At 51.4% G+C, this 22,190-nt stretch overlaps 2 protein-coding genes across 2 annotated transcripts in view; one reads left to right on the top strand and one right to left on the bottom strand.

Moving 5' to 3' along the window:
- Window positions 1–22,190, top strand: part of ANAPC1 (anaphase promoting complex subunit 1) — a 274,849-nt gene that overhangs the window by 186,462 nt on the left and 66,197 nt on the right. The gene's annotated exons all lie outside the window — the stretch shown is intronic.
- Window positions 454–20,857, bottom strand: MERTK (MER proto-oncogene, tyrosine kinase). Its single transcript, XM_065739476.1, has 19 exons — window positions 20,800–20,857; window positions 17,554–17,926; window positions 17,212–17,312; window positions 16,855–17,028; window positions 15,074–15,160; window positions 14,141–14,256; window positions 10,930–11,113; window positions 10,468–10,619; window positions 7,450–7,603; window positions 6,665–6,818; window positions 5,260–5,345; window positions 4,832–4,927; window positions 4,459–4,539; window positions 3,749–3,841; window positions 3,554–3,672; window positions 2,797–2,906; window positions 2,294–2,453; window positions 1,787–1,923; window positions 454–957 (listed from the first exon to the last, which is right to left on the bottom strand). Exons 1-19 carry the CDS (start codon window positions 20,855–20,857, stop codon window positions 501–503), a joined length of 2,892 nt encoding a protein of 963 aa, XP_065595548.1. The 3' UTR covers window positions 454–500.

The following is a 22,190-nucleotide window of genomic DNA, read 5'->3' as shown; positions in this document are numbered from 1 at the left end:
GCACGGTGCAGCAATGAGAACCAGGGCCGGGCACTGGCAGGCCTGGGGAGGACTTCCTAGGGGTGGGGGGGAACATCTCCCCACCCCGCAGTGGGATGCTCTAAATGGATGGAAAGAGCAGAAATCCCCCCAAAGCAGAGGAAATGCAAGCCCCAGAGCAGATCTCCTGGGCCTCACAGCCATCAGCAGGAGCATTTCTCTGCACACAGCTAGGCCAGCATGCTCAGTGACCAACGTGGAGAAAGCAGAACCCACTGTTTGGGGAAGGGAGTTCAAAGGTCCCAGTGCTCTCATTCAGGCTCTGCAGGGACAGTAGCACAGTATGACATGCCCCCAGAGGGCTGCGTGTCAGCCCTGACCCCCAGTGCTGCCCAGTGACAAAGCCACAGAAAATGCTTCCACCGGGAAGGGCCACACTCCCGTAGGAAAATAATGCAAGAAGAAATAAAGACTGTTTATTAAAATAAAATCTCTCTGTCCCCATTCACAGCCTGCTCCATTCACACCAGCACTTCTGAGTCCTCCAGGCAGCCATCAGCATAGGGCAGCTGAGGTGCGAGCGAGCTGCCGACGGGCAGCGTGCTGGCCTTGGTCCACGCCGAGCCCTGGTGGGGCAGCAGAGGGACATAAGCCTCCTCCGAGGGGCTGCCCTCGCTCTCAAGGACATACCTCGAGCCCCCATCGTGGATATCCACTGCCACCAGCGCTGCCCTCGCGTGGGAGCAGCAGGGCTCAGCAATGTCCCCCGGGTCCAAGTCAGAGTCCGCTTGGGGGAAGCCCGAGTCCTGGGTGGAGTCGGGGCTCTCCTCTGGCAGGCTGGTGTTGACATAGATGATGTCCCCGGACCCCCTGAGGGCAGGCAGGCTTTCCAAAAGCTTCTCCAGGTGAACTTTCAGCTGCGAGAACGTCGGTCTGTCAGCAGGTTCAGCCCTCCAGCAAGAGGACATGATATCATACCTGGGAATGAGGAGAGGAATGCAGCTGTCACTGAGGACGTTGCTGAGAGTTTGGCTTCAGGGTGTACGTGGTCTGATTCCCTGCTTGGAAACTGGGTGAGTCCTGAGTCACTTTGCATTAAAACAAAGCAAAACCCACACCCCCGATTAAGCTGTTCTGTTGAGAAAGCAGTGTGGCATCCCCAGGCCTGACCTCCAGGGCAAAACAGTCTTAAAAATGAAATTACAACACAAAGTGTGAGTCCTTCACCACAAACTGCAGGGGGCACTGCTGCCACCTCTGCAGGAGCCGGCAAGGTGACCTCCGGGTGGGAACTTCTTCACAGATGGAGCACTGGAGCTGCACAGGGAGATGGTGGAGTCTCCTTCTCTGGAGATGTTCAGGACCCACCTGGACACCTATGTGTGCAACCTGGGCTGGGAGCTGCTCTGGCAGGGGGTTGGACTCAATGATCTCTAGAGGTCCCTTCCAGCCCCTACAATTCTGTGATCCCCCCCACACCGTGTGCCCCTTGCTGCAGGCAGCCCATCATCAGCCTTTGGTGCCAGCCCCGCCAACACACTGCTTTCCTTTGGGGTACTTCTGGAGATTTCTGTGTGACACTCTGCCTGGAGTTAGGGAGATGGTTTTCCTTCCTTGTGTCATACTCTGCTCTGGGATCTGGCTCGTATTAAAGCTCAGGACATTAACAAAACATTCGAGGAAAAAAAGCTTATATCCTTGACACTGTGATTTCAATTCGGTGCCTGCTAACTTCTGTTCCCATGGGCAGTTGGAGTGGGTACATGGGAGGATTTTTGTAGCCTGGATGCAGTGGTGTAATACTCACAGTTCATCTAAGCAGTTCTCAGGCTTTTTGAGCCGCTGCCCGTGGAACAGATACTCGTAAATCTCATGGTTCTGCACCCCTGGGTATGGAGTCATCCCTCTGGTCGCTATCTCCCACATGGTAACACCAAATGCCCACTGTGATAACAAAAGGAAAGCGTGCTGCAAGGGCATTTCCAGGAGGAATGAATGAGTCTTTTCATGGGGAAAGGTCATTTCCTAGCATCCGCTGGGCTCTCGCACAATGCTAGTTGTATCTTCAGCCCTGCTTTCCCCAGAATTGGAAATGATAAGAAATACCATGCAACAGGCAAGCAGCCCACTCAACAAACTTATTCCAGGATGCTGGACAGGCAATGAAAGGTCAGCATGGCCTGATACTCACAGTCCATCCAGCAAGGTACAAGAACAACCACTGCGAAGTGCCTCAGCCACAGAGCACTCAACTCAGGGATCAGTTTCCAGCTCTGGGCTCCTGCTTTCTGGCTGCCCAGCCATATGTACCTACCACATCACTCTTGGTGGTGTAGACACGGTCAGCCAGGGACTCTATGGCAATCCACTTCACTGGCATTTTTGCTATTCGGCCCTGACGATAGTAATCGCCGCTGTAGATCTTCTTGGACAACCCAAAGTCTGCCACACACACCGTCATGTCGTCCCGTAACCTGCCAGGTAGAAACCAGGTCAGAGAGCCCTGGGGAGGTAAAGTCTGCTTTCCTGACAGATGCATAACAACTGGTGAGCATGCTTCCATCAGGCCAGCCCTTGAAACACATCATATACGACTGCCTCTTCGTTCCATGGCTCAAAAAACCAATAAGAAAGAGAAGTCTGATGTGCTGAATTCCGGACTCTAGTCCTGACATTGATCTTCTTTCTCTGGGAGACTCCAAGGGAGGTTTCACTTAAGGAAACCCACTCTGTACGCTCATTCCTAGCATTATAAAGCCACAAGACTTCCACTCGCTTTCACCTAGCCCAGCCAAAACAGAAGGAAAGCAAACTCACATGCAGTTCCGAGCTGCCAAATCCCTGTGGAGAAACTGACGACTGCTCAGGTACTCCATCCCCAGGGCAATATCCACCATGAACTTCAGCAGTGTCTGCAGGGGCACAAACTGAGAAGGGAGGACACGGGTCAGAGGGTCCGGGAGCTCTGGGACCCTGGTGGGCAGCTGCCCAGAGAACACAAGGAGCCCATTGCAGTGGCCACCATGGATTTTCTCATCCCATCAGGTGACAGCCTGAGACCATGAGATGTATTGAATCAGAAACCTTCAGGAGCAGCAGCAGAGCTGGGACAGCTGTTTCAGGCACAGAACCAAGCTCTGTCTGCCAGGCTGTAACTCAGGCAGAACAGCCCATCCTGGCAAACCAGACATCTTCACAGTTTGTTGTAGCACCTTTGCACCTCTGCTTCCTCCTTTCACAACTTTTGAATGCAGCCTTCAACTATATCAAGTTTCCTTGAGGCCAGTTCCCACTGGCTGCCTTAACATCACATGTTTGGGGCTAGAAAGCAGCTCTGCAGAAAAGGACCCTGAGTTGTGTGGAGCAAGCTGACCGTGACTCAGGAGGGTACGAGTCCCACAGGTTTTTCTGGAGCCAGATCCCACCACCCAACAAGGCAGGCAGCAGGACTACAACCAAGTCCTCCTGAAGTTCCTCTAAACCAAAGGCAGGTTTTGCCCAGTGTCCCCAGAAGAGGCACGGTCACCCCTTGCTCTTTGCAGGCACAGGCCCCTCTGCTACCTGCCTTCATTACCTGGGGGGCCATCTCCAGCCGGGAGCGAAGCAGGAAGCTATGCAGGTCACCGTATTTCATGAACGGGAGAATAACCATGGGTTTGGGAATCTGCTGAGAGCTCAGCTCGATGCACACACCTGGAACACAGAGACACATCTCACACGTGGGATCTGAGCACAGTCCCACTCCCAGCCCATCATGGGGAGCCCATACCAAGGAGCTTGATGACATTGGGGTGGTCAAAGTCCTTCATGCACGCTGCTTCGCTGAGGAACTCTTCTATTTCTCTGTGGGAAAAGTTATCCACTGTGAAGCAAAGAAAAAACAGCAAGGTTAAAACCTCGAGAACTTTAACACTTTAATCACTGCTGCCACTTCCCTTCACAGCGGAGTTCCTGTGTGGGTAAAGGGTAAGGAACCACCAATATGACAGAGACATCACACCACAGGTTTGCACCAGCATTGGGGTATGCAGCATGTGTAAGCAGGGCACAGCCCCACCCCACTCGTGCAGCAAGCACTGGGACAAGGTGGACAGAAGCAACAGTATGAAGAAGGATGAGATATGAGTATCCCCAAAAAGCCTGGAGACAAATCCTGTCATCTCCCAGGACAAAACTCTAAGAGGCTGTAAGAGGAGTGCCCTTCCCAGCAGGGCTTTGGTCATTGTTTGGAAAAGGGCATGAGAACACTCACACACCTCTCCCCATATCCCGCCATGCTCTCCCTTCTGCTGCCCAGCACCTGCTCAGCAGATACCCTGCCACAGTTGTCTCTCCCTGGCTAGCACCAGTAGCAGTGGCAGAGGCCAGCATCCCTACAAAACAGTTCCAGGATGCAGAGAGAGCCCAGAGAGGGCGGCAGGAGCACCAGTACCTGCTGTGCCAAACAGCATCAGGTTCTGCAAGGCCAGGATTACTTACACTTCATGGTCTTGACAGCTACCTTCTGTGGAGTGCCTTCTGGCTGGCTGAGACGCCCCTCCATCACTGACCCGAACTCCCCTGCACCATGGGAAAGAAGCAAGCACTTTACCCACACCCCAACACACTGCCTGTTCAGACATCACAGTCTTCTCAAAGATCTGAAATGCCCTAAGACAGAGAACTTGCTTCCAAACGGCAGAGGGGGATGCTTGCATCCTCGTGGCAGGACAAAGAGATCAGTTTAGGGGTCCAAATTCCCAGCCTGACACTCTGCCATCCCGAAGCCAGGTGATGATGTGATCATCATCATCATCAGCCCCTGCCCCATCAGTCCAGCCACACACCCAACCCCAGCCCCACCATCACTCACCCTCTCCAAGGACCTTCCCCAGGCTGAGGGCATTTCTGTCAATGACAACGTCCTGCAGCTTCTGCTGGAGCTCACTGCTGATGCCCAGGCTACCCACTGCGAGAGAGGGGAAGAGGAGTTCAAACTCAGAAGACTCCAGTTGCAGGGCTGCTATTTACAGCATCGGAGTGTTGCATGGTACAGAGAGAGGTGATGGAGGGGTAAGATCTCATAGCTCTGTAGCAGTTGAGCTTCCCTTAATGCTCACAGGCCATCCAGCTGGAGACAGAGCCTTAGAATTTCACAGGCAACCAGGTGAGGAAGCCCACCTTGACAGACACATGAAGAGCTGGACGAATCAGGCCTGTGGCTGGGCACAGCTGGTCGCTGCTGGTTTGGCCTGTTGCTATCCTGTTATCTCCTTGTACAGGGATGAAAAGAACACTCACATGTCAGTTCGACAGCTCTCCGGCAGTAGGACTTCTTGGCTGTGTAGTTTACCACCAGCTCTGAATCATTTCTGCTGAAGGCATTCCTGGTGGGATAGAAAGTGTGTGAGGCCACTTCAGCTGTTTTTCCTCTGTGTAGAGGATTACAGCTGCAGGCACGGGTGACCACAGAGCTACCCATGAGATCAGCAGCAGAGGAGGAAACGCACATTTGCTCTGATCCCTTTCATTTCCCTCTCACTGGATCATTGCCATAGCCTACAATGTCCGATCAAAACGTCTACTTGATAAACAAGGCTGATCTACAAAGGAGTGAGTCACAGAGGTATTCTGGGGAGGAAAGGGGATATTCATTTCCTAGTCTTACAGCAGCCTGGGCTGGTAGCAATACTACCCAGATCTACCTACCCCTTCCTACAGCAACCCCTTCTGTGTGATGTGCAGCCTGAGCATTTAGCTCCTTCAGCCACCACTCTTTAGCGAAAAAGCAGCCATGGGAGGTATACACCACAACTCCAAAACAGTGGGCATGCTGCTGGGAGATGCTGTGCTACTCCTCTGGAGCAGGGCCCTGAAGAGGCCCAGCTCGGGGAAACAAAAACTGCAAGGACCCAGAGATTCCCATCATGTTACACCAGTTAGAGAAGAGATTCTTACATACAACCATTCTGCAGACTGGGACTGAAGTGATGCCACAGGAGACCAAAGTGGACGTAATTCCCTAGCCAGCTCAACAAACTCCCTTAGTGAAGGAGCTGATTATATCACTTCTCCATTGGGCAGTGGACATCCAAACAATATTGCTTATAAGAGAAGCTGATAACGCCGCAATTATTTAGCACTAATAATAGGACAGGGCAGTTAAATGCCACTTAGAAAGTCACAAGGGAGAGTGAGCAGTGCTGGCTTATTGTAGCAGATAACAGCCCTTTGTCCGTGCTACTAAAAACGTCACTAAGTGTGGTCCAGTGGTCTCTGCCCTGCAACACTGATGCTGCACTCAGTCACTGGACCAAGGCAGGTCTGGTGCGTGACGAGGCAGGAGGGGTTTCTCTAGGACACAGGATATCATACATCTTTGTTCTCTCTCCACTGTGTCAAAACGCCGAGGCCGCCTCCCATGCTAAGTTGCCCAAGTTTACTTCCCTTTAAAAATAGGAATAATTAAGCAAAAGGTACACTGCTGAGCTAGGGAAGGAAGGGGAAGTACCGTTGCTGTGGTAGAATTACACTGAGTTCCCTGTGCTTCTCACTGGCATAAAAATGGGAAATGAGAATGCTGCAGGAGGCAGAAGCCATCCCCCTGGTTCCAGAGTGGGCAAAGCTCCCCTGCCTGGCCTTGCCCCCGTGCCTGCCACTTGCCCAGCTCAGAGCACTGCCACCAGCTGCTCTCCCTTTGGCTTACCCATACTTTGTTTCCATGCATCTTTTCTGGATGACCACAGACAAGCAGAGGATCAGCCCGACAGCAACCGTACCACAGATGAAGCCCAGCGCTACTATAAAGGAGTCTGCGTTCCCAGATGCTGGTGTCAAAGAGGGGGCTGAGGTTATTAACCCTAAGGAAACATTCTATTAGCAAAGCTGGTGAAAGACAGTCAGCCCACGGGGAGCAGGGGTGGATCTCCCAGTGGCTGAAACCAACCCCCATTCAGTCTGGAGGAGAGGAGGCTCAGGGGAGACCTCATCGCTCTCTGCAAGGACCTGAAAGGAGGCTGTGTGAGGTGGGGCCGGCCTCTGCTCCCAGGGAACAGCCATAGGACGAGAGGGGATGGCCACACGTTGTGCCAGGGGAGGGTCACTTTGGTGTTAGGAAATGTTTCTGCTCTGAAAGAGCAGTGATGCAGTGGCACAGCTGCCCAGGGAATGCTGGGGTCACCGTCCCTGGAGGTGCTCAAGAACTGTAGAGAAGTAGCACTGAGGGTCGTGGGCAGTGGGCACGGTGGGGGTGAGTTGCTGGTTGGCCTAGATGATCTTTGAGGCCTTTTCAAACCTTAATGATCCTATGATTCTTTGAATGTCTTGGTGCTACATCCAGATAGCCTGGCCAACAGGGGCAGCATCTGACACTGACACAACGTGATAGCAGCAAGGAACTCTGACCAGATCTGTGCAAACAACCAGTCAAGGAAAGCATACACTGCTAGCTTCCACAGCATCTCCCACCCCCAGAGATGGGAATCTCCTTACCACTGGCAGGAACAAAGACCTCCACTGGGCTGCTGAAGGGCCCCACGCCGCCCTTGGTGACAGCAGCCACACGCACCAAGCACGTGGCGTTGGTGGCTACCACAGGCAAGATGGCCACGGTGGCATCAGGCTGGGCTTCCAAGGAGATGTTCTGCTGGAGACAAGAGGAGAAGACAGGCATGGGATGGGGCTGATAGCAACAGTGAAAGCCAGAGGTTTGCTGAATTCGTTATACTATTGCGTGGCTTTGCCTCTGGAAGGCCAGAGGAAATACAGCAGGAGCAGCAAGCTATTTATGGAGAATAATAGCCCTGAGAGGACCGGATGGGATCTGGAAAGGAGCTGAGCAGGATTTCCCGTTTCAGCCTCTTGCCTCTATTGCTCTTTGCTTATCAAGTGAAGTAGCAGAACAGAGCCAAGAGGCAAGAAAGCCATCTTGCAAGGAAGGAGGAAAGGCACTGCACACACCAGCCTCTGGAACACCTTTCTTCTCCCAGTTCTCTCACTTCTACAGGCATCGGCCCCGTTCCACGGCCATAACGGTGTTCTGAACGTCAGCCTGCACTTCTCCAGTGTGAGTAACACTATCCCTGCCTGAGGCAGTGCTCCCGATTACTGGGAGCTGGCACAAGGGCCTCCGTGATGCTGCAGCTCTGTCCCACGCAGTGTGGGGATCTGATGCACACGGGGACAACAAACATGGGCTCTGTTCTGTGCCTGGCACATGGCCACAGCCCCATGGTGCCAGCCCAGCTCTGTGAGCCTTGTGCCAGGCACAAGCCCCTGAGCCACCACCACTCCCTTGCATGGCACTGCCCCAGTGGCTTTCCATTGCAGTGCTCTTAGCTCCATTCTTCCTTCATTCAGTGCTCAGCCAGAGAAAGTAAATCTTAGGGCAGATATCTTCTGGTTTTATGTCAAGCTAATAATATTTCCAGCTTTACAAGTGTGTTTCCTTGCCTGGTGACATTAAAGAAGTCAACGTGTTTCGTGGCACAGGATATTTTTTCCTTGATAAAAACACAAGTGATCCTCTTTTCCTGCAAATTCCCTGTTGTTTCCTGATCTTCATGTGACTCAGCCAAGCAGCTGAGAAAGTGCCTTCTTCTGCTCCTCGCTGTCAGCTGCAAAGCAACTGCCCTGTGATGTGCAAAACATCTGGCAGACTGATGGAAATGCTGCTGCTCAACATGGCCAAGCGAAAATGGCAGCAGGGATGGGCAAGGAGGAAATCAGAACTGATTTCTGTTCATAAAGTCCAACAAAGTTGGTGTGAAACACACACAAGCACCAGGCAGAGCTCCACAGGCACTACCAGAAGGCAGTACCCCGAGGAACGTCTCTTTTCCAACCACTCTGCTTTCATGGCATCCGTCAGTGGAAATGCACACGAGGTCATTTTCCCACCGCCAGCCTAAAACTGCACTGGGATCCTTTAACATCTCCCACAACCCTGCTGTGTCACTTGAGGACAGAGCTGAACAGATATCAAACAGCTCGTGGAGAGCATGAGCACATTTTCAAAGCAGACAGAAATTCTGTCAGGACAGAATTGCCAAATTGAATGATTTTTATGAGTCTTGTGGTAGCTGAGGAATTTCTTCATTGTCTCAGCTCCTGCAGCCTTGGATCAAACAAGAATTGCTGGTTTAAAAATAAAACCAGCACTTCTTGAAGTTTTAAACATTGTTTTTCAACTGATTGTGGAGAAAAAGAGGCCCGCAGGTGGCCCTGCTGACACAGAAATCCACAATCCCACTGCAGTTCTGGTGCCAAGACTTCCAAACTGATTGTTATTTTGGGGGGGAGATACTGAGGTGAGAAGAGCACTTGTGCTTTGTGAGGCCATTAGCACAGGAAGGAGAAAAGAAGCAGGGGATTCCTAGCATTTAACATCCAACCTCTCCACAGCCAAAATGTGGAGGCTTTGTGTGGAAAACAAAAGCTTTTCCACTTCCTTTTGGCAAATGGCATCAAGTGGACTGCTGCTGTGCCTCAGTCTGTCTGCCTATCAGCTCCAGCAGACAGACTGCAAGCAGCTCACAAGGGTGCCTAGATCCATAGCCAGCTCATAGATGCTCTGTTGAGGGGACATGGCACAGCCTACCACCATCCTCATACCTCTGAATTCTGCAACATCCCTTAAGAAAACAAGTGCTGGCCCCTGCCCTTGGCTGGATGCCTCTGGGCATCTTCACAGACATTTCTGCCTCTCAGAAAGCCCATAAGCAGATAAAACAAATCAGCAGTGAGCACAACTGCAACTTTTGATCTGCAAAGCCAAGGTCATCTGGAAGATAACTGCCTTGCAGATTTACCTGCTTCCCATCTGAACTCACTCCCCATTAGAAGGGTTTTTTAGCCTCCTGAAAGCCAGCATGAACGAGAACCGTATTTGACCAGGGACCTAAGCAGAAATTTCACTGCTGAAGTACTTAACTTGGGAATTTTATCTAAAAAATAATACGTTTCCCAGAGCTTAAGGGCACATCTTGTTTTTTACTTACTGCTTAAGAGGCGACAAATGTGTCAGCATTTTTTTTTTCCATGCTAGTCACAAGACCATAATATTGTTTCCTTGACTTCATTCAGTCTGGGTCTATACATGCTCCTTTTCAGAAGCACAAAAGGAGAACAGAAAATGCAGCATCTTACAAAAAAAGAGCATGAGTCACTTTTTCCACACAGAGTTTAGGTCGTCAGTGCCTCTCTGTTCTTTTGGTCTGGGACAGAGGAAGACCAAACCACAGTGCAGAGGCAACAGCTGGATACATCCATGCAATTATCCAAAGGCTCTCTGGCCACAGGCAGAGCTTGGATGGGATCCTGTCCTCCATCTCTCTTGCCCCATACTTAAGATGTCCCAAAGCCTGGAGAAAACAAGCAAGGCTGTGCCAAATGATATGAAATTCATATGCTGTGGACAGGTCCACTGCCCTAACGTGTTCCTTGAGCCTGAAAACTCAGTGTCGTGGGTTTTCTGTGCCTGAACTCTTCCCCATTGCTCCAGTGACTTACCAGCCCCTTGGAGTCCTGCCACGTGTGCCAGATGTGATAGCCCTGCAGCTCCCCATGTGTCCTCTCAAGGGGTGGCTTCACCCAGCAGATTTCCAGGAAGGAGCCAGATTCATTGAACGACACGGTGACATTCAGTGGCTGGGCAGTTGGAGCTGCAGAAGTCAAAGAGAAATAAGGTGAGGGGAGGCAGGTGGATGTGTGCAGCCCTGAGGGATGTGGCAGGTAGGCTGAAAATGAGCTGTAGTTCAACCAGACAGCATCCACTATTTCCAATAGCCTTTAGTATTTCCAACAGGTGATCACACGTGGGAAAATTTCCCTTCTCCAATTGAGAGTCAAGATATCCCAACCCCAAACAACCATCACTCTGGACCAGCATCTCATCCAGGCAGTCGTGCACAAAGCACAGCAGTGTGCCTGACATGGGAATATCCTTCTCAGTGCTAGCAACTCATTTCCTACCTCCTTCCGTGGTACTGGCTGTTATCCAGGGGCTGAATGCCGACCAACCAACTTCGTTCTTGCAGGAAACTCGAATGTTATAGTCTGCCATGGGCCACAGCTGCTGGATGTGATACACATGGGGAGGCACCGATGTGTTAAAGAGCAGAAGTGAGACATTGCTTCGTGGAACAGCTTCCTTGACCTTAATGGAAAAATCAGTCCAGAAACAGGGATTAGTCAGCAACAACCTGCAGGGTGAGAGGCACAGCAGGATTTTACATCTGTAAACACAATCCAGAGCCCTGCCTCCCTCTGTCCTCCATCAAAACAACACCAGGGCCTCGTTCTTGGATGCTGCCTCATCTGCTCCGAGCGGAAAGCTGACAGCAGTTCATTCTCAGAACCCAGGGCTGGGTCTCAACTGCATGTGGAGACCAAAGAGCTGCAGCTTGGCATGGCAGAGATGTGTGAAGCTGTGGAAAGGAGAGGAGGGATAGATGATTTGCTGTACCTTGCAACTGGAAGCAAAAGGAGCACCCAATGAAAATACCAGGCAGTGAGTCTCCAACAAACAAAATGAAATCTGTTTGCATTCAGCACATCATTATTCACAGAATTTAATGTTATCAGGCATTGTTGGAGCCAAGAGTATACACAGCCCCAGAGGAGCCCCAGTCAAATTGATAGGGAACCAGGCAGCCAAGGGTATAAAGGATGAATATCTAGATGCAATCTGTGCCTTGGGAAAGCTCTACAGGCAATCTCCCCCATCAGGGACCTCATCGTATTAGCAGTCTTCCCTCTCATGAAGCCCTCTAGAAGGGCCAATCACAGACCTCATTACATTCCATCATTACCCAGGGAAGGCTGCCCAGGGTTCTGTGGGTGCCCCATCCCCGGAGGTGCCCAAGGCCAGGTTGGATCAGGCCTGGGCAGCCTAAGTTGGTGGGGGGCAGCCAGCCCACAACAGGGGTTAGTACTGGGTGGCCTTTCGGGTCCCTTCCAAGCCAAGCCATTCTATGATCATTTAACAGAATGGATGAGTTCAGTGTGTTAGAAAAAAAAAGAGTCATGATTTTTGCACAAAGGTAAACTGTTTTTTCCAATGTATCTGGGGTGAAAAAATTCCCTGAAGTCCCAGAATGACTGCTTACTTTGGGGCAAAGCATCTCATCGTATTCCAGGACCTGATCCCACTGCAGCTGGTGGTGCTGCAGAGTAACCAGGCCGATCTGACCCCAGATGTAGGGCTGGGACACTGAGCTTCTGCTCTGATCGGGCACGAGAACCACGTGCACCTCTTGTTTTGCTTTCCACACATGTCAGCAAAATTCTCAGAACACAACAAGCCCCACAGTGGCAGCCTGACTGGGATGGTGGGCAGAAGAGGGAAAAAGAGAATTAGAGACGCTGGCATGAGAAATGTGAATAACTCAGAAGACAACCCATACTTGTCTTCCAGAAAGAGTCTATCAGACTGAGATGGGTTTTTTTAAACACACTTTTTGCAACCTTTAACAGCTTGAACTTGCTAGATATGATGAGAACAGCTCCCACTTCAAGCACCAGAATGCTCAAAAATGAGTTATGCGGTCGACAGGCCATGCTACCCAAGCAAGGGGATTATCAAAAGGGACAGGAGCAAAAAGGCTTAGTCATGGCTGTGTTTTTGCCAGAAATCATGTCTTGTTTTCCAATTTGAAAGGCTATTTCCTACTGACAAACTATGAACATGAAGTCATAGGAAATTCCTTGGCTCTCCACCCCACTTCCTGAGCTCCAGTAGGAATGTGGTGGTGGACATGGCACTAATATTAGCTCAGGTACCTGTCCCCTCAGTAACTCCTTTCACTTTTACCTGCCTTCCAACATCCTCCATCTCTTGAGGGGTCAGAGGAGGTGTCACGTAGAAACAAGGGAGATGGCTGAGAGGAAAGGGGAGGAAACAGCCTGTCCTCCACCTCCTTTTGCTCAGCCAAAGGCTCTAACAGAGCGCTGACTCGTGGGAGGATGAGGGCTACAGGAGGGCATTGGAGCAGGCAGGGAGCTGGAGCTCTGCTGTCACTGCTGCCACCCAGGCTTCTGAGCATTTTCACTTCCTACCAGTGAGAGTTTGCATGATTTACTTAAAGCCACTTAATTTTTTAATGCTCTAAGACAAATAGGACCTTCAGTGTAAGAGCCTAAGAAGTATTGCTCCAACATGAAGGTTAATGAGCACAGAGGGTTTGTAAATGCAGCAGTTTTGGCTGCCGAAATATGCTGAATTCAGTCTGTGTAGGATTTCTCCTGGCAGTGGCTGCTCCTCATCCCAGAACAGACTATGTGCTGCCTGAACCAGAGAAGAGATTAACTATTACAAAAAATGCACCCAGAAGAGAGCAAGCAATGGGCTTGGACTGTGAGACTCAGCAGTGTCAAAGATGGGCAACAGGCAAAAGCTATTTGCAAGGCTTCGTGAAACCATGAAGATGGCTTCACTAGCTTGTTCAGGAGACTGACAATCCTCAGCTCCTCCACTCTCAAGGTGGCAGGAGTGGAGAGCTGAGAGAAGCCTCCATCTCCAAACTCCAGTGGGAAGGCCACATTTGGGAAGTGCTTAATCAGGAGGTAAAAGTAGGGACAAGCACGTGCTAGCAGCAATTCATGATGTCTGGGCATCTCTCTATGAAAAGACCCAACAACCTGTCTTGACTGAGAGATCTAAACCTCAATTTAGAGGTTCCTGTTTCCCTCCACAGTTGTCTATTCTACATATTTCAAGTGAGATGAGATGTCCTTCTCCCCTAATGACTCACAACTTGAGGACCAGCATTTATGTCCTGTTCCCTCTGCCCACCCAAACAGCTGTCTGGGTGGTGGCACCCAGCTCAATCCTTCTCCCGTTCAGCTTCTCTGCAGGAAGACTTTCAGCAAACTTTCTCCTGGCAGTGGGGAGAGCAAAGCCACACTCCGTGAGCAGACCACAGCAGGCCCACCTGCAGCTCCTTTTGAAGCCTCCTGTTCACCATAGTGGTGCTACAGCTGCTTAGATTCCAGAACCAAGGGATTCTGCTCCTCAGCTTTGACTTCTCAACTTCATCCTTCTGCTTTCAAAACTACTGGGAAAATCCAGCTCAATTTGCCCAAACCAATAGCCTAGTCAAGTCCATTTGGTTCATGCCAAAGAACACTGATTTTCCCCTGCCTTTGAGCACCCAGGTTGCAGAGGCAGGGGCCACACACTTACCTGCACACTGCACCTGTTCAAGGCAGAGAACGCATCAAAGCCTGGCACCCAGGAGATCATGATACTGTGGGCCATTCTCTTTAGGACATGCACGGTTTCTGGTGCAGATGGTATTCCTGTAAGGAAAAGCCAAGCACGGTCAGCTCTTAAGCTGGAGAGCTACGGGAAGCTCTGCCTAGCTCAGGGGAGGCAGTGGGGCTGTACTGGTAGGGGCATAGCAGTCCACACACCTAGTGCAAGCTCAGTAGGTTTATGCCTTAGCAAGGACATTGCATGGCTCACTTCCCCCAGGAAGTACCTGGGGCTCAGTTTAACTGAGCAAAAAGCCCAGGAACTGTCCTCATTAGAGCTGCAGCAGTATCCTGTATCAGTACATTGCAGGTATTTTACACCACTGGGCAGGGAAGTAGAAAAACTCTTGTTTTGATAGTACTCTATATCTGTGAGCTGAAAGAACGCTCCGCGTTGCTCAGAGGCAGTGGCATATTTGGGGGAACACCTTCCTTGCATTACTGGAGTGGTTCCCATTAGGAATGTTGAGAATTCACACCATTTCCTACGGAAAATTGTGAGCGCTGCCCTGGTTGTGAAGGAAGGAAAAGAGTGATACAACCCTTCCGAAACCTACTCTGGGCCTGACAGTTCTGCTTTCAAATGTGCTTTTTGGTGTTTCCTCCCACAGCTGCGACACTGGGGCTAAGCTTCATCCAAATGACCAAACAGCACTGGGTGACTGTGCTACTACCTGCAACCTGCTTGATTTTAAAGATCATTTTCAAACAGGGAAAAATAACTGTGCAAATCCTAAAAATACCACCTTCAGCTAGTGTAGAATGAGCACTGGGAAGTGTGGAGGTCAGGGCAGCTCCAGATGGACAGATCCGTACTCAACAGGTAAAGGTAACAAGGTAAAGATAACATGGTCCAGCTTACCTTTCACGTTGACCTGCCCGGGGCTGGAAGCAGTCAGCCCTTTGCTGTTGTGAGCCTCACAGCTGAACACTGCTGTTTCATTGAGACCTGCATGGGAAAAAACAAACACCTATTTACTGCATGTATGCAAAAATGCCCAAATCTTCCCAACTCTCCACCTGCTGCTCACAAAAAGAAAATAAATCATTGTGGCTTCCTTTGTTTTAATGTCGCTTTATTTTTTTTTTCCAGCAACACAGAGAACCTCCTGTTTTCCAGTAGTTTTTGTCTCTCTGGCTGGCAGCTGTCTGGCCAAGGATGACCCACACAGACCCACTCACCACCTTCAACACCACGAGTACACGCGTGCAGTCAGTGCTAGCACACAGGACAGGACTATGCATTTCTACAGCATCATTGCACAACCTCTTGAGTAAGCACTTGCTTTGTGTTCAAAAAGGGAAAGAGAGAAAGCAGAAGAGCCCACCACCATGGCTTGAATCAGATGACTACTTTTCAAAGACTGCTGAAATCTCCCAGCTTTTGGGGTCCGCTGGAAATACCCAAGTGCTGAGTGCTGCTGGTCTGTGCAAGTTGACCCAGCAAGCAACAGCACTCAGGACTTTTGCCTCATGCAAAGGATGTTTTCCTGAGACAGGTGCCTGGGAGCGCATTGCTTGCTGCCGTCACAGAGTGGCTCAAGCTGTGTGCAGCATTCCCAGCATTTTTAAATTCAGCTCAGAGGACTGCAGAGATCTGCATGAAAGTGCATCGAGAAAGTCATCTGCCTTGGCAGCTCATCCACCTGGATGTGCAGCAGTTGGTTAGGAGGTCGGCTGCAAAGGAGGAAGGGTGTGGTCACCCGTGAATGGAAATGAGGACAGGGAATGATGTACCAGCCTGTTCTACTGTATCAACACATCCCATTGCTCCTTGGGCACTGTCCAACCCTTGTTTCTACAGTCTATTCCTCTCCAGTGAAAGGAAAACAGCTACCTGTAGTTGTACAAGTAGAACGAACCTAACTAACCCAAGCCCACAGATGAATAGAGGACATCTGGACACCAAATCTGCCTGCATCAGCACACAATGTTGTACCTAAAACCTGTTACTTGGGAGCTTAAAACCACCCTTAACTCAGTGATGATTTTAGTGCCTGCCTGCCACTGCAACATGAAGGACTCGCTGCAGTGTCCTGGCCTTACCAAGTGTCGTCTGTGGCAGTGTGACAGGGCTTCTGAACTCGGAGGGAATTGTCCAAAAAAATCTCAATCTAACATGGGCCAACCGGACTCCTTCCAAGAGGAATGAGTCACCTCTTCCGGCTTTCACTGCCTTTTAAAGTCTGCCTTTGGATGCCAAGACAAGACGGTTAGAGCTTGGCTGTTAATTAGCTAGTGGCCTATTTTGTGTGAGCAAATCAAGAAACTCTTCCTCTCTTTTGCCTCTACAGCATAACCACACTGGGTTTTGTATTACGGAGGACTTTTCTCTCTACACTTCACCAGGTTGGCAGGGAGATGCTGTGCAGGGGCAATCCCCAGGTTCTCCAGAGACATTAAGAGGGGATCAGCCCACAATAGCAGCAGCATACCGAAGGCTGGCAGCAACAAGTTTACCTACAGCAGTAGGGTTACTCTCAAGAGCATACCCCATGTGAACTGCAGAGCTCAAATCTAAATTCAGAGATGTAAGTCCTTAAAGAGGTGCCTGAGAGCTAAGCCTTGTGGGCAGCCAAGATACCCAGCGCTCATAGAAGTGCTCACATCTGCTTCCCCTGGAACAGGCTTCTCTGGGCTCACCTGGCACAGTCAGAACTGACGGGGAGATGTAGGGCTTCACATTGAGTTGGACGTTGTTACGAAACCAGTAGATTTCCACGGGCTCTGGCGGGCCCACGGCTTGGCACGTGAGATTGAAGGGACTGTTCTTGGTGACATTCAGCTTCTCAGGCTGTTGAATGAAGTGTGGGAGCCCTGCACAGATGCAAAGGAGAGAAACAAAAGATTCAGAGAGCTGAGCACGGTTCCAACAACAATCCCACACTGTCTCACTCAGGCTTGGCTCTGTCAACCAGTCCCTTCCCAACCAGGCCTCCCTGCCTCTGGCAGACATAACAGCTTGTCAGGCACTTCTGGCCTTGCACACCTCCAGCTCACCTTCCAGCTGCACCAAGATGGGATCAGATGCAATCTCCATGCCAGAGACGTTGAGTTTGCAGACATAGGAGCCATTATCTGAGCGCTGAGCAGCCCGGATGCTGTAGGAGAGAAGGGTGAGGTTGTAAGGGCTGTGACGGAGAGAGCTGCCCTGCACACAGCATCCACTGAGGACACAGTAGGGAGGTGGGTTGAAATCAACATCAGTAAGCCCAGAGCCCACAGCAAACACATGCTAGGTGTGCAAAGCCTGCCTTTGAGGGTTAGGGAGCCTGCTCCTGACAGCTCCAGGGCAGCTGTCCATCTCCTTGAGCCCCCCTGCAGAAAGACAGCATTGGATACCTGAAGGTGGAGGTCATGGCTACCTCCTCCTCGTCGAGGATCTCAAAGTGGCTGGTGGCGATGCGGTCCAGTGTGTGCAGCTCCCTGCCATCCTTCCACAGGGATATGCCAGGGGAGTCCGGCCGGAGCAGCAGCTGAGGTACTTTGATGGAGCAGTTAAATGTGACATCCTTGAGCTCATTTATCACAACGTGTCCCACCGTGGGGTTAAATTTCAGCTGTCCCAGGGAGCTGGCAGAAGGCTTCCTGCCCTGGGGAGGCCAGTGGCCACTGACAAGGCCTCGCTTGGGGCGGTGTTGCCTAGCCCACAGGCGCCTTGCCAGCAGGGCTCCCGCAGACAGGGACCCCAGATCTCCATGTCTGTCAGCATCACCTGCAAGAGGAAACCCCAGGTTTGTCACTGTCACCCATAAACTTTCTCAGAAGATTCAGAACCTCCAAGAGAGGTTCAGGGAGGAAAACAGGGAGCTGGGGGCTGTTCCAGGACTGAACATGTATGAGCAGCACCTCCAAAAGCACCTTTAAGCAACCCAGAAAGTCCCAGGCTGTGCTTTTCTCATGGCAGGGGAAAGGCGGGAGCTGTTTGTGCTGGATCATGCCCTGGGGACTGGAATCGAGCAGGAGGAGGAATTTGGGACTCAGAAAACCCCTTTCAGGGGCCTCATCTCATGCATTTCCAGCTGGGAAGGAGTCCCCGCGGAGAATTTGCATAGGCTGGTTTTAGGCTTTCTGCTCCTAAAGCCACTCCATCCCCAGCATGGGGCGAGTTGGGCTGCAGGGGATGGGCAGCACAGGGCAAGCACAGCACTTTGGGGTACAAAATCACCCAGCTTTGTGGCTGCCTCTCTGGAAAAGGCTGAGCCAGGCAGACTGCTGCTGGGGGGAAATAACTGCGCTGATGGAGACATGCCTTCAGACAGTGTGTAGGAGCTGCCCACTCCCCAGCCTTGTTCTCCCACCAGATACCCTTTTGCAGACATTTTCCCAATAGAAGACAATTTGCCAGCTCTCCCTGTGGGCTTCTTTCCCCCACCTACATGCCACTTAACACACAGAGTCATTGAGCTGTGCCCTCCGCCTCGCTCCTCATGCGTTCAGCACAGCCACAAACAAGACGAGGAGCTGCTCCACGAACAGCCCTTCCCCCAAACAAAAGCATATATTCTGAAGAGAGAAGATCTAGAGAACACCCTGCACATAGGTGCTTTCACGAGACCGTTTCTGAGCTGGAGGCATACAGAAATCCCAAGCAGATCAGTAAATCTCCCTTGCTGCAAGTGAAGGCACTGTGCCAGGCAGGAGTTTCATCTCCATTAATTTCCCTCTTCCAGAAAAGCTATTTGCAACGTTAAAAAGAAGAAAAAAGAGCAACAGCAACGCAGCGGGCAGAAAACACGATCTTTTGACTCGACTCGAGCTCAGTTGCATTTGTTTTGGGGCAGGCCTATGTCCCGAAACATCAAACAACTCCAGGTTTTTCAAGATACGTCATTACCATCGTAAGAAACGGAGCAGAGTGCCAAGAAACACAACCTAATTTTGAGGCTGGATGTATTCCTCTGCTAAGTTGCTCGCTATTTTTAACCCCCAAGAAATGGTGCTTCTAGACTGCAACTTGAGAGGAGTTTCAGAGTTGGACAGGGGGAAAAGAAAGGCTCTCCCTGGCTGACACACAAAACAATGGGTTTCCCTTTCAGGAAAATAGAAATAAAAAAGACCCGAAGCTTTTCAAACGTGCTTCCTAATACCACCACTGCAACACAAACAAAGTCCATGTGACTACAGCTAAACGCAGACTCACAGATTTACTCCCAGCAGTCGAGCGGTGATCCTGCTCGACTGCAGGGCTCAGCACAGCACTGGGACTGCTTGCAGGGTCCCTGCAGGGCCAGCTCAGTTTCTGGCCATCACCAGCTCTCCATTTGCGTTCCCCTTCGAGACAAACTTCAGAAAGCAAAGGGGATTTTATCCTCAGTTTCTGCACTGATGAAGTGGAAAGAGGTATTTGCTGGCCCAGGAATGAAATATTTTCCTCTTTGACTCATGCTGACAACAGGAATTTGTCGAATGAAGAGCTCCCTTTCGAGCACCCCTCCATCCCCAGCTGTTTGGGGTGTGGTTATCTCCATGGACTCACCCACCCATGGTCAGGGCTGTTTACTCAGGCTGGCCCCAAAATCCAGAGCCACAGAGCTGGGAATGGGTGTGCATGGGTGCCCGGCACCCTGCAGCAGTACAAACTGGTGCGGAAGAAAACTCCACGTGCAAGCATGATGCTGCTCATTCAACATACCTGGATTGGCAGCAAAACTTCAGTGCTAGCAAAGCTCAGAGCCAGGATAAGCAGACAAGCAGGTGGCAGAGCAGTGATGATGCTCAGTGTCCTGCATGCCTTCTCTGTTACTAGCCCAGAGAAAGGAACCTAAGCAGAAAGTCTGTCTGCTGAAAGAGGCATGATATCTTACTGCAGATGAAAACAGTAAGTGAGGAGTTGCACACACCATGAGGGAGTCAGTAAACTGTCCTACTGCAATCCCAGTTAGAAGAAAAAAAAAAAGTATTAGAAAATGCACAGATCTGCCCCAAAAGGCCCTACCTCTGTACTCCTGTATTACCAGAAATAATGGAGTTGCTGACAACTGCTTTCTGCTCAGGCACCTGTTGAAGAGTGTGAACTCATGCAGCTCAGAGCCTGACCTGAGGAGGGATGGGAAGCACCTGCTGGTCTGCTGCCTCCATCCTGCCCACCAGAGCGGTCCGAGATGGATTTTTCCTGGGGCCACACCTGGCTTTTAAAGCGACACTGGGCTTCACGCACCTCCTGCGTGACATTCCAGCACTGCTGTTTAATCTGGAAACAGCGGTGGGTTGGCGGTACTGCAGGCTCCCCCAGCTACGACCCCCCACCCAAATCAAACCGATCTCACTACCATCCCAGCAGAGCGGCACATCTTCCCACCACCTCCCAGCCCCCTCCTGGGGGACGGACCACAGACTCCCAACAGCTCGTGTGGGGCAGCCACGCTTTGCTTTGAAGCTCCTAGCCCGCGTCTGGCTCTTCGCATTGCTTTTTCCAGCTAACCAAGCGCCGCCAACAAGCGTGCCGGTGCCACGAACCGCGTCGCTCCCAGCAATTTTGGGCAGCATGACCGCGCGGCCAGCTCGGCCAGTCCGTGGACGGCAAACCACTTCCCTCCCCCACCAGAAAAAAAATAGAGGGGTCCCGCAGCCCCGACCCGGACTCACCGAACTCAGCGGCCACGCAGAGCAGAGCGCACAGCAGCGCGCAGCGCCCGCAGCCCATAGCCAGCCCCGCACGGCTCGGCTCGGCTCGGCTCGGCTCGGCACGGCACGCCTCCCGCCTCGGATAGGGGCGGGGACTGCACCGGGCTGCGGTACCCGGAGGGACGAGGTGCTGTGAAACGACATGGAGGGGGGGTGATGGTGAGGAGGGGGCACACGCGTGTGCCCCGACACAAACGGGGCTTTCGGAGCAGCCCGACGGCAAGGGGTTGGGCTTTGGGAGCTGGCGGCCTGCCTGAGCTCCGTGTGTTTGTGTGCTCAAAGCTTGCTGCCTAACGCTACCGCAACAAGTGCAGCTTTGGGGTGGGCTCTGCTGACGGCACTGGTTACGCTCAGCACCCCATGGGAGCGGGATGCGAAGAGAGCCAGCGAAACGACTTCTTTCTCCTTGTGCCTAACCCCTAATGGGAGCTGGGAAGGGCCGTGCCTTCCTCGGTTAGAAAGAACCATATGAAATCCTGTCTGAAACCTCTTTTTTTTTTTGTTGTTCAGTTGGGAAGAAAAAAATGTCTGAAATTCAGTGGGGGGGAAAAAAAAAAAAACGTAAATCACTTCCAGACGGCTTTGAGTTGCAAAGCTGCTTATTCACTGTGTGCTCCCAGGCCCTGGTGACAGGGATTGAATTCCCCCCTCGCTGCCTCTTGTGCTCCAGAGCAGCTCCTGACATCTTGAAGTGATCAGCAGTTATGGAAGGGCGCGTGTGATGCTGGAGGCCTGGGTTAAAGGGGAGAAGCAAAACGTATGGAAGCTGCTGCAGGAAGGCATGGCATCTCCAGCCATGCATGAGGGTGCCTGCCTTCTGTGCAGGCTTTGGTGTGCGTGCAGCAGGCACCCACTGTCACCCAAGGGCCTGGGAGCATGTATTTAGCCCGTTCCTCTCTGGTATCACAGCACGAACCGGTCGTTCAGGGTCAGCCTTTGTTGCATGGGCACACTTTCATCTGGCTCCGTTCCCCATTGCTGCTGGCTCTGCTTGTTTTTGGGAACAAAGTACTCAAAGAAGCTCTGGCCTTGATGGACTGGAGTGGAAAAAGCCTTTTGCATCAGGATGGAAGCAAGTAGTCGACCCTGCTACCATGGGGCAAGGAAGCAGGAGCGATTTTTAAGATAGAGGAAGAAAAAAAAACCAAAAACACAGCGTGGATACAGAAAGAGGATTTGAGTAGCTACTTATAATCCCTTAATTTGGGTCATTTTGCTGTAGTAGCTGTGTTTCTGCTCAGAGCTGGTATACTTCAGTCCCCAACTCAGCAGGGTTCGTCACAGTTCTTTTGGGCACAGCACAAGGTGAAGAAAAGGCTGGGGCACAGAGGGGAGGAAGACATGTGGGGAGG

Source organism: Cyrtonyx montezumae, unplaced genomic scaffold, assembly GCF_038088225.1.
Source record: "Cyrtonyx montezumae isolate F1298 unplaced genomic scaffold, pur_monq_1.0 scaffold_24, whole genome shotgun sequence".
NCBI lineage: Eukaryota > Metazoa > Chordata > Aves > Galliformes > Odontophoridae > Cyrtonyx > Cyrtonyx montezumae.
Note: the sequence above shows the minus strand (reverse complement) of the source record. Positions and strands in the feature narration are given on the sequence as shown.

Bases quoted from the DNA above. Each gene is read 5' to 3' on its own strand.
- MERTK (XM_065739476.1), bottom strand. From the start codon at position 20,857: ATGGGCTGCGGGCGCTGCGCGCTGCTGTGCGCTCTGCTCTGCGTGGCC. The intron at 17,927-20,799 runs GTGAGTCCGGGT...TTCCTCTTGCAG, and splicing joins CTGCGTGGCCGCTGAGTTCG to GTGATGCTGACAGACATGGA. The intron at 2,907-3,553 runs GTAATGAAGGCA...CTCCCTTCTCAG, and splicing joins GGCTGGAGATGGCCCCCCAG to TTTGTGCCCCTGCAGACACT.